The 19,851-nt window shown below is 35.8% G+C and overlaps 1 protein-coding gene across 6 annotated transcripts in view; it reads left to right on the top strand.

The window, feature by feature from the left end:
* The window catches only part of LOC113513687 (zinc finger CCCH domain-containing protein 13-like), a 43,048-nt gene that overhangs the window by 4,271 nt on the left and 18,926 nt on the right, over nt 1-19,851 (top strand). For 3 of the 6 annotated variants that reach the window (XM_052902098.1, XM_052902099.1, XM_052902100.1), the window contains exon 2: nt 729-893. In XM_052902098.1, coding sequence (XP_052758058.1) covers nt 729-893 — 165 coding nt within the window. Of the gene's footprint in view, nt 1-728; nt 894-8,730; nt 8,935-16,351; nt 16,620-19,851 lie in introns of those variants that run through there. The other 3 variants (XM_052902103.1, XM_052902101.1, XM_052902102.1) reach the window with 3 other exon arrangements.

Below are 19,851 nucleotides of genomic sequence, written 5' to 3'. Positions count from 1 at the left end.
GTTCGCTGCTCCACTTCTTGGTCCTTACGTTATGTGTACACATGCCACTATAATTATTTATTAGGTAGGTATGGACTTATTACTTTTTAGCAGCGACTTGTCTGCGACCAAAATATACAAGGTGAAATCAAAATTTCAGAGAATGTGTTTGTAAGTGAAACTGAATAAATTTCACGAAAGGAACATGAGACGAAAAACGACAAAAAATTGTTGAAAGAGAACAAAAAAATAGTTACTATGGGGATGTCCCTCTTAAAACATCACCAAAGTCTAACGGTCGTTGCAAATCCGACGACGACGACGCTTGGCGTGATAACTATTGGTAAAACCCCCCTTTATAGAAGATGCTTATGTTCAGCAGTGGGCAATTAACGGTTGATGTGTGATGGGAGGATAAAAAGCCTAAGCAGTTTCAAAGTTTTTTTTTAGCAGTTTTAATTTTTTTTCCATCAAAATTTCTGTAATGTCTATAATATGGGTAAATTTTTAAATTTCACATTTTTTTTTTCAATTTACGAAATTTCTATCTTAATATATTTTATAACAACGACAGATTCTTAGTTTCATAGATGACTAACTACTTCGTTTTCACTTTGTATACATTAGACATGGATAAATCTCTAAAGTCTAGGTTCTTGTCTATCTCTCAACTGTATCGTTATATTTATTAAATGTTTTGCTTACTCCCTATATTGTATAATGCAAATATAATGTTTTTGTCCTTCTAGACTGATGTGAAAGAACACGCAACAAAGAATGAGGAAGAGCAAGTGAACTCCACTGAAAGCGTGATCCTGAGCGAAAATGGTGCAAAAGCAGAAGACAAGAAAGAAAGAGACAATGATACACCGCTGGAACAGAGCATACCACCCGATTTAGAAAGATATATTAGGGTAAGTTTTTATATCACACTTTTCTACTCTTTTAATGAATAATAACTTTATTTGCTTTCTTCTTAAGACGCGATTTTAAAGAGTTTTATTTGCATTGCTTAATTTATTAATCGAATGAAAATCGCATCTAATTTTGTGCAGTATTTTATGCCAGAACAAGACAAAATTTCAAAAAATTATTGTTTTGATATCTATTGATCTTATTAAGACTTTATATATTTTTTTCTTAAATATCTCCCATGCATAGATATCACCAGAGGGAGACTTTGTACAAAAGTCGTTTGCTTGGGCACCCCTATCCCATTCATGTATCTACCGTGAAACAGTTTTGTTTGCATGGCTGTTATTTAGTTACAATTTTACATTAGTATGTATCGTAAGAGCCGACTAAGAGAGGACGAGGGATGGACAGCAGCGTCTCTCTCAAAACATCTCCAAAGCCTAACTGCGGTTGCCAATCCGCCTGTCAAGCGTGGCAACTACTGACAAAGCCCCTCCAAGAGGGAGGCTTATATTCAGCAGTGGACAGTTAAAGGCTGATTAGATGATGATGATGAAGATATTGTAAGGTTTTTAATTAATCTAATCGATTTGACCTCTTCACAAACTAATACAATGACTTTATCTATGCAATGCCAAATCAACTAAAGAACAATAAAACGACCAGGCACATCGTTACGCCTACGGACTGGAAGATGCAAACTGTTGTGGCGAAATTGAAGTCCGTGCAACTTCTATATCTATTGCATAGCTATCCATCGTAAACGAGTACTTGTTAAACACGGTTTTAAAGATTTAAATTTTAGATAGATAGATAGATATATCGTTTATTTGTTTGTTACTAATCACACACAACATGTACATAAGAATAGATAATACATAAAACAACATAAGATTTATAAAATTGTGTTATTATGTGTGATCTGCAGCAATACAAAAAGGTCGAAGCTCAGCGTGGAACATTGTTCAAGGAACAATTTACAGTTTTACAGTTGTGTTTAGGTACATGGCCGTTATTTAATTTGGAGGGTAGATATAGCAATGAAATTACAATGCACGCAGTATAGTATAGTGTATATATTTAGTACTAGCGGCCCGTCCCGGCGTCGCATGGATGGACATTTTTACATTCTAAAAAGTGGCCATTAAGGCTGCACACGCGACAGAAGTTTAAAAATGGACTAACTTCTCCCGTTTTCCCAACATTTCCCTTCACTACTCTGCTCCTATTGATCGTAGTGTGAAGAAAAGTATACTATAATCTGCCCAGGAGTATGAAGAATAATTGTACCACGTTTCGTTAAAATCCGTCGAGTAATTTTTGTTTCTATAACGAACATACAGACAAAAATTTTACTGATTGCATTTTTGACATCAGTATCGATCACTAATCACCGCCTGATAGTTATTTTGGAAATATATTTCATGTACAGAATTGACTTCTCTACATATTTATTATAAGTATAGATAAAGGCCAAAGCTTTGGCGACTCCCCTGGTGTAGTTAGTATTCATGTTTTTTTTTATTGGATGACAATGGAATGGTCACCTCGTCCGCGCTAACGATATACTCTGATGGGGCACCAGTGAAGAAAAATAGGTGCCGGTGAAAATGTAGGTCAGTTAGTCCATCGGGATGAATAAACCTGGAATTCAGCACGATTTTTTCCAGGACCACGTGGAGGTCGACCTTGATGGGTATATTGCTACTAATAGCACCTTTAGTCTCAATTACTAACAATCCTTCCCCCCCAGTGGTCATGGGGTTCGGTGATCACTTACCATCAACTGAACTACATGCTCGTTTGACGCCCTCACACATAATATAAGGAAAGGAAACGCATGATGCCACTGTGAGCATCATAGTGTATTCTGTTGATATTCATGATGTGCGGACACGCGGACGAAGTCGCGAGTTGAACTAGTATAAAGTAAAATTAGAAAAAAAAAGATGTCTGATTGAGGTGAATTTTAGATTTTTTGAGGTTGCTAAATCACTTCGACAATTTTGTGTGACATAAACAGGCGAGTTTTAATTAACTAGCGAAACATCACTCTCGGCCATGCATGTCTAATTCGACTTCCGGAAAAATTACTTCCGACTATTAGCTTACTCACGCAGAAAGTTTATTTAGCAAGTCAAATTGCAGGACATTATTGGGTTATTAACTATATGCAAACTAACTATATGCTAATCAATTTGGCAGAGCTCCTTTTACTTTTGCCACAACAAATCGACGTTTATTCGCCAGTAAACTCCAAACTAACATGGACAAAATTTTACGTTCGTCACAGGAAACATTCTAATTTTGAATTTACTCCAGGTATGAAGAAAGTAAAAAGTAAATGAATTGGTTTTAATATATTTAAATCTATATTAATATTATAAAAAAAGAATTTTTGAAGTCGGTCATCAATTGACGGAGAAATCAGAGGCCATGCATGAAAAAAAAAAAAAACAGTCTAACTTGAAAAAAAAATATTTAAAACTAAACTACTGAATCGATTATTGATAAAATTTCTATGGTATCAATCTGTAAGTTTGCCGTGTGTGCTCCGTCACACAATAGGCCACCCCTTCCTTTCCCGTGGGTGTCGAAAGAATAACTAAGGGAAGGCGAGGGATGGGTAGCAGCGCCCCTCATAAGACATCTCTAAAAACCTAACTACGGTTGCCAACCCGCCTGCCAAACGTGGCAACTACTGGCGAAACTCCTCTTATTGGGAAAACTTATATTCAGCAGTGGACAGTTAACGGCTGAAATAATAATAATAAAATAATAACACTGTAAGTATATCCTTTCAGATAAAGAAATAATTTGCAAAGCGGTTTACACCTGACAGAGTTATGAGGTAATAAATATAAAAAAAAAATACAACCAAATTGATAACTTTTTTGAAGTCTGTTTTTTTTTTGATGGGTGAAAATGGTATGGTAACCCCGCCTGCGCTAATGGGATACGCTGGCTAAGCACCATTGAAGGGTGATAGATGAGAATGAAAACAAGCCAGTTAGCCTATTATGATGAATTCAACAGGAATTACCCATGATAGTTTCCAGGGGGAACCGCGAGGAGGTCGACCTGGTTGGGTATATTGCTAGCAATGGGATTCTCAGTCTCAATTATTAACAATCCCTTTCCCCCCTTTTGAAGTCTGTTGAAAATCGGCTTACCGGATTAGGTAGTTACCTATACCCTATATATCTTGCCATCAAACATTTATACATTTATTCATTCAATTGCGATTGATTTTCAAGAAAGTTATACGCAATATGTCTGCAGCTTTTTCTTTAGCTATTTTTTGCCACTACAATCCTGGCAACTTGCCAAAAATACATTGGGTACTTGCAATGGATTCTTTATTACTCAGCCATACAATTGATACTACTCGTTACTTTGTCTGTGGGAAATATTTAATGACGTCACCGTTGGCCATCTTACACTTGATTATATTTCTTTTCAATTGACTGTAAAAAGAAGGTAATTTGGCTATGTTTTTAGTAACCTCATAACACCGTCAGTTAGGGAAAGGGATTGTTAGCAATGGAGTTTGACAGCCCCATTGTTAGCAATATGCCTTATTAGGTCGACCTCCACGTGGTTCCTCCTGGAAACCATCGTGAACAAATCTTGTTGAATTCGTCACGATGGGCTAACTGACCTACTTCATCCTCACCTATCATCCTTCACTGGTGCCCCGCCTGTGTATACCGATAGCGCGGGTGTGGTTACCGTTCCATTATCATACATTAAAAAAAAACACCGTGAGTTACAAATAGATTTGAAAAATTCGTTTTCTTATTTGAAAAGATTACTAACAGATTGGTGCCATATAAATTTTATCAAAATCGACTTAGTAGTTTAGTTTTTAAATGTAAATAATTGGTTTTGCCACGATTGATGTCTATTTTTTGTGGAACACAATCTTAATTATGTTTTTTATTTTGTTTACACACAATCTTGTATAATTTTTTTTGGTGACATGAAGGCCTATTATAAAATGTTTTCCGAAATTTCGGAGCCGAACGAAACACAAATTTGATGTTAAAATTACATAATACTTACCGTTTAAAAACATTAAAAATATTAAAATATTTTTCCTTTGGACTTTTATGATAGGATTTATGACGAACGAAATGTTGAACTCCATTTACTGGGTCGATTTAGGTATGAGCAAAAACACGAAATTGAGTCCGAAACTTCGGAATTTCATTTCATGGTAAGCCCCATGGTCTCAGGTTCCCGATACATGCATTTGTAGTCATGAGTATATCTGATTATATTTGTCTAGATGTTTTATACGTATAAAGGGTATGTATTTAACTATTAATTTTTTTTTAAGTACATTAATCAGTTATCTACGATCCATATTACAAGCTTTGTTTAATTTAGATTCTCTCTCTCTCTCTTTCATTCATAAAAATATCAAACCTCTCATAAACCTTGAACTGTTTTGTCTCTTTCTTTTGAGTTAAATCCCCAATTTGACATATAGTTAAAATAGAATTGTAGAAGCTTATAATTATTATGAATAAAGGGGTAAATTAGACCCCCAGACCAATTTTAAAATATACAATAAGGTTTTTAACAGAAATTTCGGAGGGTTTTTTATTTTTTATTTTTTTTTTTGTTTCGGAGGGCTTTAAGAAGTAAGACGTGCATCCACGTACTCCATACCAACGCTTCCTTGTATTCCTTTATTTTTTATTAACCTCACTATTTTAGTGGAAATGTCAAGGTGTTTTTTACCAACTTGTATTAGAAATAGTAAGTTTTGATTTATTTATGTGTTATTGAATTGGGCATAACGTGTTCAGAATATTTGATAGCAATTAATATAGATAAAGCATTATATAACATAATAACTACTGCATACCCTTGACTTTTAGTTTTGGTTTGAAATATGTTTATTGACTGGGTTAAAATATAGTATCTTATGTCCTTTTTCATGCCAAACAATGTCATTTCATCATCATACCAACTTAACTCTCCACTGTTGAACATAAGCCTCCCCCTTGTGGGGTTTTGCCAGTAGTTGCCATACTTGACAGGCGGATTGGCAACTGCAGTCAGACTTTAGAAATGTTTTAAGAGGGACGCTGCTGCCCATCCCTTGCCCTCCCTTAATCGTCTCTTATGACAACCACGGGATAGGAAGGGATGGCCTATTCTATGCCGGAACTATACGGTCTCAATCACGGTGGTGTCATTTATCCCAACTTAATGAATCCTTCAAGAATTAAACTTGGGCTCCACTACGCTGGGCCAACTGATTTGTTTTTATCCTCACCTACTATCTATCGAAAGGGGGGAGAGATTATTAGTAATGGGGTTTTAATGGTTGATAATGGAATGGTAACGCCTCCTACGCTATCGGTATAAGCTGGGGGGAGGCACCAGTGAGGGATGATAGGTCAGGATCAAGCAGGTCAGTTGATCCATCGTGATGAATTCAATAAAAATTAACCACGATGGTTACCAGGAGGAACGGCGTAAACGTCGACTTGTTAGGGTAGTGTAATGGGTTTGTTTGGGGGGGGAAAGGGATTGTTAGCAATGGGGTCTAATAGCCCCATTAGTAGCAATATAGCTTCTCAAGTTGACCTCCACGCGGTTCCCCCTGGAAACCATCATGTTTAATTCTAGTCGAATTCATCATGGCGGGCCAACTGACCTGCATTCATTCTCACCTATCATCTTCCACTGGTGCCTCGTCGGTGTATACCGATATCGCGGGCGGGGTTACCACATCATTATCATTCCATTAAAAAAAAAATTCATTACTGGCGACTTGTCAGCGTATACCGATGCCGATAGCGCAGGCGGGGTTACCATACCATTATTATCTATTAACCTAGATAGTTTGTATATGGGACTGCATGGAGGTTGGCCTGCCAGGGTTTATTGCTAGCAATGGGACATTGGACCTACTAGTTTCCTCCTCCCTGATGAATGAGTTGTAATGATGATGATATAATTAAATGAACCATAAAATCCAAGTGGCTCCAAATGCTACAATTGACTCGCCTACATACATTACGCGGCAGTTCGAGACTATTGTTTCGATGCGGCACCTACCTGCAAACGCATAAATATATTACAATACTATATTTTAAACAAAGAACTACCAAGAGTACAGTTGGAGAAACAATGCAATATAAAATATAATAATAATACTGTTCGAATTTATACTATAATTTAAAATACGAGATTGCTCAGTATTCGACGCTTACCTATAATAGATTAAATTTAAAAAAAAGCCAGTCAAGTGTAAGTCGGACTCGCGTAACGAGGGTTCCGTACAAAATCAAGTTTAATTTTTTAAACTACAGATTTACGGTTATCGAATTATTCCCTTTACTTGTGCTACATGATATTGCTTCTTGCTAAATTTCATGATTCTAGGTCAACGGGAAGTACCCTATAGGTATATGTTTTACCTTTTGCGAATTTCAAAATATACGATATAAATGGAACGTAAACGACCGTATCTTTTGATTGCGTCGATTTAGAAGCTTGAATTTTTCACTGTTTTAAAAGATTGCATACCTGAGTATATAATATTAATATCAATTTGATACCTCTACGCATTCCTAAGAAAGAGGTTCTTGACAGACGGACAGACTGACAATGAAGTGATCCTATAAGAGTTCCATTTTTCTCTATTAAGGTACGGAACCCTAAAGTGGCTAAACTTTTGGTATATAATAGTAATAAACAATGACCGTAAGCTGATGTTTTAAATAAATCGAAGGTCATTCTACATTAAGCCATACATACACTTGGTGTCATACGTAATAATTTATATGTAAACGTACATAATTTTTTTTTCTCTTAAATATGTCATGGAATATTTGCTTTATATTTTTAGTTATTAAATAAAAATAATAAATAAAATCTCATATTCTGAACACAGTCTATTTAATTTGATTTCCAAATCCATCAAAGCTCTGTATTTCTTTCAATAGAGTATTTCATATAAATTACTTGCTGTTATTATTTACTCGTTACCGTTTATATATACTATATTGATTTGAACTTACAGTTAAGAATTAATGAGTTTTACTTAAATGATCTCCTAATCTCTTTTATCTTAGATAAAACTGCGTTTAAGCTTGGCTTGATTATCTTCAAGGAGTCTAGACGCCCAAATATTTTACGTATAAGTCAGAAGTGTATTTTTATTAACAAGGCGCCTAATAGGCTAATAGGCGGGGGGAAAGGGATTGTTAGCAATGGAGTTTGATAGCCCCGTTGCTAGCAATATGCCCTATTAGGTCGACCTCCACGTGGCTCCCCTTGGTAACCATCGTGAACAATTCTTGTTGAATTCGTCACGATGGGTTAACTGACCTGCTTCATCCTCACCTATCATCCTTCACTGGTACCCCGCCGGTGTATACCGATAGCGCGGGTGTGGTTACCATTCCATTATCACCCATTAAAAAAATAGGCTAATAGGCTGGTGATCTATCTGATGGAAAGTGGAAGTATTTATCAAAGATCCTTCTTGGCAATACTGAAACCCCAATTTTTCTAATTATTAAATTATTACTTATTTTTGTTTTTTATTTCTCTGTTACGTAATCGTCTCTGAATTTGATCAAGATATCATCAATTCCAGAGGCGATTGTGATGATGTTTTTGATAGCAATTTCGTTGCTATTAAAGTTTCTTTTTTATTATTTTTACTGTATGTTCTTATTAAATCGATAATAACGTGATCGTCATTTGACCCACATAATTTTAATCAAATAGGAGATTATTTTAATTAATTACTCACACTTTCTACCTCGCGTGTACCAGGCTCACATAACAGCGTAGGTGGTGTCTTGCGAATTTAACAAGAGCAGACACGCTCGGTCGGACCTCTGAAACAGTCGCGTATTTTATAAAGAAAAAATATATAGCGTCTGATGTGAATCTTTTTTCTTTTTTAATTTAAGTGTTTGCAAAAATGTAGTTTAATAATTGTGAGTAATTTTCTTTTGTATGTGTTTTAAATTCAGTGATGGAATGAATGCCGTTTTTGGTGCATGGGTATTGTAGATTTTATTTGTGTTGTAAAAATGTAAGATAGTTTTCCTTCGATTATTAATGTTGTAATGTTATATTGTTTCTTACAATTTATGTTTTTTTTTAATGAGTGATAATGGAATGGTAACCAACCCCATCCGCGTTATCGGTATACACCGGCGGGGCACCAGTGAAGGATGATAGATGAGGATGAAGCAGGTCAGTTAGCCTATCGTGACGAATTCAACAAGAATTGTTCACAATGGTTTCCAGGGGGAACTACGTGGAGGTCGACCTGATAGGGCATATTGCTAGCAATGGTGTTCGACATTCCAACAACAATCCCTTTCCCCCTATAATTTATGTTATCCTAGTATAAGAGCAAAGCGTATTGTGTAATAAATATTAATAAAATCGTGTTCTTTATAAACCGACTTAAGCAAAATCAGTTATTTTGATACCGAAACTAAACTATTCTATTTTTCTAGAAGAAACATGTATGTGATCATTCATATTTAATAACTAAATTCATAATTGGGGGAAAGGGATTGTTAGTCATGGAGACTTAGAATCCCATTGCTAGCAATATACCCAACTGGGTCGACGTCCTCGCGGTTCTCCCTGGAAACTATCATGGTTAATTCCTGATGAATTCATCATGATCGGCTAACTGGCCTGTTTTCATTCTCATCTATCACCCTTCCTGGTGCTCCGGCAGCATATCCCGTTAGCGCAGGTGGGGTTACCATACCATTTTCACCCATAAAAAAAAATTCATAATTAATAAGTATTATGTAATACGACGTGTGAAAAAAAAACTTCTTGCAACTTTTACTGCGTCGTATTTAATTTATGATGACTGCAGGTGTGTTTTCATGGCGTAGAAAGAAATTACTGCTAAACGATTTTCCATCGGAAACGGTTTAGTAGGTATATTAGTCATTAAAATACCATAAAGACGTATGTGTTTTAACCGACTTCAAAAGAAGGTTCTCAATTCGGTTGCATTTTGTTTTATTATGTTTTATCATCATCATCATCATATCAAGAATTAACTATCCACTGTTGAGCATAAGCCTCCCCCTTGGGAGGTTTTGCCAGTAGTTGCCACGCTTGGCAAACGGATTGTCAACTGCAGTTAGGCTTTAGAGATGTGTTAAGAGGGACGCTGCTGCCCATCCCTCGCTCTCCCTTAGTCGCTTCTTACGACAACCGCGCGAAAGGAATATATAACTATTATGTATACTATTACTAAATGCTAAATACACAAACCAACACATAATAATAAGACATATTTATAAATGTTTTGTATTGCGTGAGAATCGAACCCGCGACCATTGGAAGGTGAAGCGATGCGTCAAGCCGCTAGACCGCTAAAGTCGTCTATTAATAATTAAAATGATAAAGCAAAGTTCACGTTAACAATAAGTTACTGCGTAACCTACTTTATGGGGGTTTTCATGAAGAAAACCAATTTCCTATGTTATGTATGAGCCCATTATATATCCATTATACCCTTGTAATAATACTAATATGCTTGTAAATGCCGTGAAAGAGGTCCGGCCGGTGTTCGTGTCGGTATTTAGTTGCTTATTTTTAAAGCAATTTAATTGACCGCCTGCAAAATGTTGGTTATAACTTTAACGTGTGTTTTACGAGATATTTTCAACCGATTTCAAAAAAAGGAGATCCTCAATTCTGTTGTATTTTTATTTGTATGCTCGTCACCTCACAATTCCGTCAGTGATTTAGATAATTTATTTTATTCATCTGAAAAGATCTAATTACGGTTTGGTCTCGTAGAAATTTTATCAAGATCGGTTGGGTAGTTTAGTTTTTAAATTAAAATAATTGGTTTTGCCACAATTAGTCGGATTTTTTTATAGCATGATCTTTGTCAATATAACGCTCTCCAAGGTGATATTTTCTTATCCCTTCTTTGCATAACGGTGGAAATTTCCATCATACCATTGAATACCACAAAAATATATAAAAGAACAATTTCACTTTAAGTTGACCGTCTCTGGATACCTTTTTAATGTACATTGCAGTAAAAAAACATACATAGCTGTCAAATTGATGTTTTTAACCATATTTCCTTTAATTTTGAACATGAACCTTTATTTATATCACCAATAAAAAAAAATCATGCAAAGAAGTGTTAAATCAGGATTGTTAATACGGACCTCATGAGGGAGGGGGGGGATTGCTAGTAATTAGGTCCCATATCTAGCAATAAAATCTGTCTGGTCGATGCCCACGTGGTCCCCCTTAGATACCGCCCTAGTTAATTCCTGGAAAATTCGTCACTATGGGCCAGTTGACCTGATTTATCCTCGCCTATCATCTCACATTGGTGCTCTGTCAGGGTAAACCGATAGCGAGCGGCATTACTATTCCTTTTTATGGTTCCGTACCGACAAAGGAAAAAAATTAACCCTTATAAGATCACTTCGTTGTCCGTTCGTCTGTTCGTCCGTCCGTATGTCAAGACCCTTTTTCTTAGGAACGCGTGGTGGTATCAAGTTGAAATTAATATCATACACTCAGGTCTGCGATATCTTAAAGCAGTGGAAAAATCAAGCTTCTTTAGAGGACGCAATCAAAAGATACGACTGTTTGTGTTCCATTTATATCGAATATCTTGATATTCCCAAACGGAATCAAAACCTATAGGGTACTGCCCGTTGACCCAGAATCATGAAATTTGGCAAGAAGCAATGTCAAGTACAAGTAAAAGAAAAAATCCGAAAACCTTGTTGCATTAGTTCTTTTTTTTTTTTTTTTTTTTTTTTATACAACTTAGAATGGCAAACAAGCTGAGGGCCCACCTAATGGAAAGTGGTAAATTTGACATGAGCAGTACCATGGACATCACAAAAAACCATTAAAAACCTCTGTAAATTTTGTATCCCACCCTTCAAACGAAACACAGCCATGCAAACACAACTGCTTCACGGTTGAAACACGTTACAGTCCGACTTTTGTACAAAGTCTCCCTCTGGTAAAAAGTTCGATTCGCACTTGACCAGCTTTTTTTTATTTATTGAAATTAAGTCGCTTAGCATCACACCACCTACTTAGCGCTTCGTCGCAAAATTCTATCCGTCACAATAGAAGGCGCGGCCAAACGACAGGAGCGGTAGGGCGCGCCCATCGTGAAACATTAGCGAAATTAATGACGTTATTATAGTCCATTGGTGTTTGAAGAAATATCATGTGTTTTTGAATATAAATAAATAAATAATTCCTATTAGTGTTGCCATTATACTGTTTGTTACTTTTTACGCTTTTAATCAATCATTTTGAAATTTGGTATTATACTGTTAGTATCTGTGAATCAGAACTACTCAAATATATTTTGTTAGTATACAAAGCTAACAAAATATATTTGAGTAGTGCTGGAAACTGTAAAAAAAAAAAGAAAAAATAATAATAAAAAACATGTCTGTTTTATTGAAATTATTTTTATTTGCATAATATTCACCAGTTTCCGTACGAAATATAAAATGTTCGCTTAGTTTTAAAACAAAACTTAAGGATTTTTATTTGAGCAACTTGTCATCTTCTTAATTTGTTTATTTGTCTAGTAAGCATACTTATTTCTTCAGACATGTAAAAAAATTTATAAGTGTTTTACGTATACATGTATGTATATAAGAAAGTCACTGAGAATAGGTGTGTCTTGTTTGCAGATGATGTTTCTGTTATCGTAGCCAGGAATAAAAATGATGCACAAACTTTTGAAAACGACATAAATTCTACTGTTACATCTATATCTAATAGCATGGATGGAAAGTCACAATCTAACCGCAAACATAAATAAGACTCACTATATTCAATTTTTGAATAAGGGAGCAAAAGAGTTAAATCTCAGCATTAAATATAAAGGTGAAAAAGTTAAAGAAGTACATGATGTGTCATTTCTGGGTGTAACAGTGGATCGCTTCTGTAATTGGAAGGCTCATGTTTTTAAGGTCTGCAATAAACTAAACAAATTCGTATTTGTCCTTAGGCGACTTGGTAGAACCTCAGATCAAAAATCTGCCCTAATGGCGTATCATGGTTATGTGGCCTCTCAATTACGTTATGGGCTAATATTCTGGGGAAACTCAACAGATGCACTTCAAGCTTTTCTTGTTCAAAAAAAATGTGTTCGTGCCATCTGTGGTATCCCACCTTGGAAATCATGTCGGCCTTTTTTCAAAAAACTTCGCCTTCTTCCCTTACCGTGTATGTACATATATGAAATAGCAGTATTTGTTAAAAAATATTTTAGCAAATTTACTACTGCTGTACAACAATACCCAAAAAATACGAGACAGCCAAATAGATTAGTTTTAAATTGTATTCCAAAAACAGCAGTCTATCAAAAAAATTGTTATTATACGAGGTTTGTCCGGAAAGTACGTATAAAAGTTTTTTAAAAATTTTATTTTACAATTATTCAGGTAAATCAATTTTATCCCCTAAAGTACTCCCCCTGTGACATAATGCACTTGTGCCAACGCCGTTTCCACTGTGAGAAGGCTCCTTGAAAGTCCTCTGGTTGTAGGTTTCTCAGCTGCCCCGTCGTAGCTTTTTTTATCTCATTTATGTCCCCCAAATGCCGCCCCCGAAGTACCAATTTGGTTTTTGGGAACAAGAAGAAGTCACACGGGGCCAAATCCGGCGAATAGGGGGGGTGTTCGGTCACCGTAATGGAATTTTTACTCAAAAACTCACGGACAACAAGAGAGGTGTGGGCAGGGGCATTGTCGTGGTGAAGAATCCATATGGACGAACTCGTGCCACACGACTGTCTGACCGTTAAACGACGGTCCCCATTAACACAAGTTCGAATTCTTTCCACGTTTTCGTCGGAATAAGTGGAAGGACGTCCTGAACGTGGGTCATCTTGAACGCTTTCTCGGCCCTCTCTGAATCTTTTTAGCCACTTGTGGACGGTTGGTTCCTTCACAGCATCATCCCCATAAACTGTTCTGAGATCGGCAAAAATTTCACGGCCATTCTTGCCGAGTTTCGAGAGAAACTTGATTACGACGCGCTGCTCTTCAACGGAAGCGGGCTCCATGCCGACGGGGTTTCGTTAGAGGTAACTTCACAGATGGCGTGACAAGCCAGTTCGCACCGCACGGCGGTCAGACCAGAACTGAAGCATTGTTAGGGACATAAGGAAGGGGTCCTGCGCTTACCTGGCCTCCCCACTCCTCTTTCTCGCATTCCAGAACACTTTTATACGAACTTTCCGGACAGACCTCGTATGTGTACGAAACTGTATAATGCAATCCCTAAAGAGTTTAAAGAATTAGGTCTTAAACAATTCAAACAAACCTTGTCGAAGTGGCTTTTACAAAAGTGTTTCTACACGGTAAGAGAATTTATTGATTATTGAGTCTTGCTAGGTAAAAAGCTGACGAAGCAAAATAAATGTGAGAAATGTTGTAAAAGACTACATAACAATAAAAAAAAAATCTACGATATATATGTGGAGATGAAAAAAAATCGATAGTTCTAATTTTAAAATTTGTTATTTCATAATATCATAGACAAGAATGAATGTATGTAAATGTGTAATTCATTTGTATTGTATGACATTTGTTATATTATTGACTTGTTATATATTTGTTTTTGTTTAGTTTGTATTTGTATTTATTTAGTCTGCTACCATTAGTATGTGTGCGGCTGCCAATATTTATGGATTGATCCTTGTAGGCTATTAATATACGTAAGCCACTAAATTATAATACTAAATTTGCATGCCTTTAGATAAGGCGAAATGTGTAGATCTATTATATTTAAGACCATTATTATAACCACATTTCTAGCAAATAAATAAATTATTATTATTATATTATTATATATAATGAGTAGGGATATCTTTCTTATATATAAAATTCTCGTGTCACGGTGTTTGTTACCGAACTCCTCCGAAACGGCTTTACCGATTTTCATGAAATTTTGTGTGCATATTGGGTAGGTCTGAGAATCGGCCAACATCTATTTTTCATACCCCTCAATGATAAGGGTGACCCACCCCTAAATATATTTTTTTTATTTTTTGACATTTTTTATTTTTATTTTATTATGACTAAGCACCGAAAACTACATACAGCTTCAAATTTTTACCCTTTTATATTTATATTTCTCAATAAGTAGTAAAACAACGTTTACGGGGTCAGCTAGTATCTTTATATTATTACATGTATCATATCTCCATATTTAGAACTAACAGAATTTTTCATCGTGCCTCCCACCAAATTGTTTATAATTACTCCTCTCCATCCAAAGGTTGCCTGGAAGAGATCGCTTTTAACGATAAGCTTGCCCATTGTTTTCTTATTGTGATTATTTCTTGTAATTGTTTATATTTATAATAAGTTTACTATTGTAATCTTTTGGAGGAAACAATAAAGAGTATCTATCTATCTATCTATTTATAAAATTATTATATAGGATGATGAAAGCATGGTCTATTTTTATTACTGTCAGTAAAAATTTTTTTTATACAACTTAAAATGGCCAACAAGCTGACGGTCCACCTGATGGAAAGTGGTAACCGTCGCCTATATACATGAGCAGTACCATGGACACAACAGAGTATACTGTTTCGCTCATGATACCCCCATGCGTTGCCATTCCTGAGGACTCAGGTGTTATTCCTCTGTACCCTGTAAATTCACGCCATTCCTACGATTCATCTGTCATTCCGACATGCCCCAGCATTCGTTGTCAAATGGAATTTATTTTGACGCTGAATATTCCGCAGACACGCACAATAACTCATTACCCTCATTCCTTTGTGGGGAAACTAAATGACCTCCCGTTACACGCGTAAAAATAATATCTTTTGAACGTCATTCATCATTTCAGCCATTTTTTTTATGGATGAGAATGGAATGGTAACCCTGCCTGCGCTATTGGTATATACCGCTATTGGTATATATTGGAGCAACAATGAGTGGTGATAAGTGAAGATGAAGCAGGTCAGTTGGCCCATCATCAAATTTTGTCTCTCTTAAAACATCACCATAGGCCAAACTGCGGTTGCCAATTCGTCTGTCAAGCGTGGCAAATACTGGCCTTATGACAGGCTATGGGAGGGGCCTATGTTCACCAATGGACAGATAACGGCTGAAATAGGGAACGGATTGTCAGCAAATATCTAACAGGTCGACCTTCACGCGGTTCTCTTTGGAAACCATCGTGATTATTGTCAAATTCGTCGCGATGTACCAGCTGGCCTGACTTCATCCTCTCCAATCATTCTTCACTGGTAACCCCCCCCCCCCCCCAGTGTATACCGATAGCGAGGGTGGGGTTACCATTTCATTATCAGCTATTAAAAAAAAACACCGCCACCGAAGCAACGCGCGAACTTTTGTTTGAGAGTATGTTGCTTGCGATCGCGTGTCAGTCGGTGCATATTAACCATGACGGTTGTACGTTGACTTAGTTAGACCTGAACGAGGTTGTTTGGTGATGTGATCCAAGCTATTAGTGCACCGTCTAGACTAATATAGAGACTATATCACGAAGAGATTTTATTTTTTTAAATGGATAAAAATAACACGGTAACTCCGGCTGCGTTATCGATATTATATGATGGCGGTGTAATAGTGAAGGATACGGCGGGAATTAACAATGATTGTTCTATGATAGACCGCGTGGAGGTCGATCTGTTGCGGTAGATCGCGCCGATGAGTGAAGTGAGATGAGTAGACGCATGTGTCCTAGTTACTAGTTACTCTCTTCAAGTATGACAATTGTTTTTAAATTTTTGGCGATAATAGATGGCTTTTGAATTTTAATTACAGAGAATATTTGGAAAAAAAATGTTATACAATATGTTAATTAACGTAACCCGTTAAAAACGATATTAGTATTTATAAATAGGGTTTGAAAAAATTCTAGAAAAAAATTGTGGTGCAAAAAATAATAATAATAAAAAAAAAAAATATTCATGAAAAAAAGAACAATTTATATCAATGGTATATACCTTGTATTATATAGTGCCTTTAGTAGAGAATACAGGTCGTTCTCATTTTCCACAAATTTTAACATTTTATTTTTTAGTAATACAAGATTTTTTCTAGGAGGATAAAACTTCTTTCGAGACCCTATTATTGGATACTAATACCACTTTAAGGAATGGGTTACGTTGATTAATATACTGTATATTTATTATTTAATGAAAATCATATAAAAATATGTATTTACTTTATATAAAAGTATATATAATATACAGTGAAATAACATCTGAGTCCTCAAGAATGGCAACATATGGGGGGTATCATGGGCGAAACAGTATACTCTGTTATGTCCATGGTACTGCTCATGTATATAGGCGACGGTTACCACTTTACATCAGGTGGACTGTCAGCTTGTTTGCTATTCTAAGTTGTATAAAAAAAAAGTTTATATTGCCCATATACATCTTGCCTGTGTTGACGTGCAAATATTAACAATATAAAAAAATTAAATACATATTCTACGTTATATTTCTGTTAACTATTTGTAACATATAATCCTTTATTTTAATTTATTACAGTAAACAGATATTATAAACTTGTACAATAGTTGTCCAAATTAATATATTATTTAAACAAACATTATGATTCATGTATAACCTGCTTTTTTTGAAGTTGGTTCAAAAATGTAAGCACCAATTGTATCTCTAGTATAAGTACAAGTACATGGATTTTTTTAGTGAAATATGAATGGTATAAAAACTATTATATAACAGCCAATCCTGAGGGGAAGGGATTGTTAGTAATGGGGTCTAATAGCCCTACTGCCAACGATGTACTCTATCAGGTCGATCTTCACGCAGTTCCCCTTCGAAATCACCGTGGCTATTGTCGTGGAATTCTTCACGATGAGCTAACTGACCTGCTTTCATCCTCACCTGTCATCTCTCACTGGTGCCCCGCCAATGTATACCGTTAGCGCAGGCGGAGTTATTATTATCAGCCATTAAAAAAAATCAGCCAATCCTCGAGTTGGAGTTCATCATCACGATTTAAAAATATGATGACTAATGACATCCCAAACTTTCAAATAAAGCATTGTCAAAGTTAATAACTTCGTCTGCTTTGCGTGTCCAATGACTTTTATATCTACCATCGCGAAATTAGGTCGACAGAACTAGACCTGGCCGTAAAACTTTCTGAAAGATCCAACACTCGATAACATGCGAAGGATACAACATTTGTACTTGTTTCGTACTTGGAATTGGTATAATAAAATAATTATGGTGTTTATTTAGGATATCAAAATATAATATGTGTATACTACTTATACGCCACGGTGGTTTCCAAGGGGAACTGCGTTAGAGTACATTGTAACCAAATATGTCTTACATTCATAAAATGTAAGATATATTTGGTTACTTCATCATTATAGCAGCTGTTAGCTGTCCACGGCTGAACATAGGTCTAGGTCTCCCCTTTTGGAGTTTTTTTGCCAGTAATTGCTACGTTTGGCAAGCGGGTTGGCAACTGTAGTTAGCTTTTTTTTTCTTTATTAAAGGTATACACAACAGGTTACAATCAATAACATTATATATATTATATAAAGAAAACAGATTGAACTAGATTGAGACCCAGACAGGTGTACACACAGCATGGTTAAAGCAGTCGGCAAACAGTGTTAAATTATAAAGTTATATGACAACGAAGTACATGCAAATAATAAAAATACATAAAACAATGGACATGTCAAAGAGACTTGATGGCTGTTTGTAAAATGTTTTGGAAGGTGTTTAGACGTGAGTTGAAGATATCAATTTGAGGACATTTAGCGGAAAATTCATTAAAAGTACGACACATACGGATGAGCGGGTTATAATACGATGTATTGTTCTTATAAAGGCAAATGTTTTAGAACTGCGTGTTACAGTTTTTATATTGAAGGTCAAAGCAGAGAGTAGAGATTTGTTGATGTTCTAAGAAGGACATTGTTGCTCAAACTTCGAATATTAAGGTATTATTATTATTCAGTCGCCTAAACACCAAAATTTTTTAACGTAAAAAGAAAGTTGAAACAAGCGTTATATATTTGACGATCAATAATATTTTATTATAAAAATAAATATTAGCATCCGAGAATTTGTACAATTACAAGATATTATTTTATTACCATTAAAAAGGTGTTTTTTACGGAGTCAAATTCGGCTTTTGTCAGAACAAAATAAAAAAAAAAAAACAGTAACAATTTTAATGGAATTTAAATTTAACGTAATGGGAATTTTGTTGGGGACCAGTGTTCATTGGATTTTTTAAACCTATACAACACGTAATATATGTAGTATATACACATTTAAATTCATCATTTCACCTCAAGAAAAACATAGATTGTGAAACGACAAATAATTTTATGTTGTCCATAATACTGTATCCAACTGTTACTTAATGGCGAGGGGGATAAAAGGTTTAGTGATGGGGATGTTAGTCCCCATTGTTAGTAATACACCCTATCAGATCGATCTGGAGATTACTTAGAGAAGGATTATTTACTGCATGGATGCCTTCTGTAATTCGAAGTAATCCTTCTGGAAATCATCGTGAATTCTTGATGAATACGTCCCAAATTCTAATGAGTCAAATAACTTCATCCTAATACTTTCATCCTCTACAGGCTGGAGTTTTCGTATACCAAAAAAATTTTTTATATAACTTAGATTGGTAAACGAGCCGACGGTCCACCTGATGGAATGTGGTAACCGTCGCCTGAGACGCCTGAGACATGAGCAGTACCATGGACATAACAGAGTATACTGTTTCGCCCATGATACCCCCATGCGTTGCCATTCCTGAGGACTCAGGTGTTATTCCTCTGTACCCAGTAAATTCACGCCATATCCCACCCTTCAAACCTAAACACATCCATGCAAACACAACTGCTTCACGGTTGAAACACGAATGGGACAGAGGTACCCAA

The sequence above is a fragment of the Galleria mellonella genome, unplaced genomic scaffold (genome assembly GCF_026898425.1).
Source record: "Galleria mellonella isolate WM207_F2 unplaced genomic scaffold, CSIRO_AGI_GalMel_v1 utg87, whole genome shotgun sequence".
Classification (NCBI taxonomy): Eukaryota; Metazoa; Arthropoda; class Insecta; order Lepidoptera; family Pyralidae; genus Galleria; species Galleria mellonella.
The sequence above is the reverse complement of the archived record's forward strand: the minus strand, read 5'-3'. Positions and strand labels throughout refer to the sequence as shown.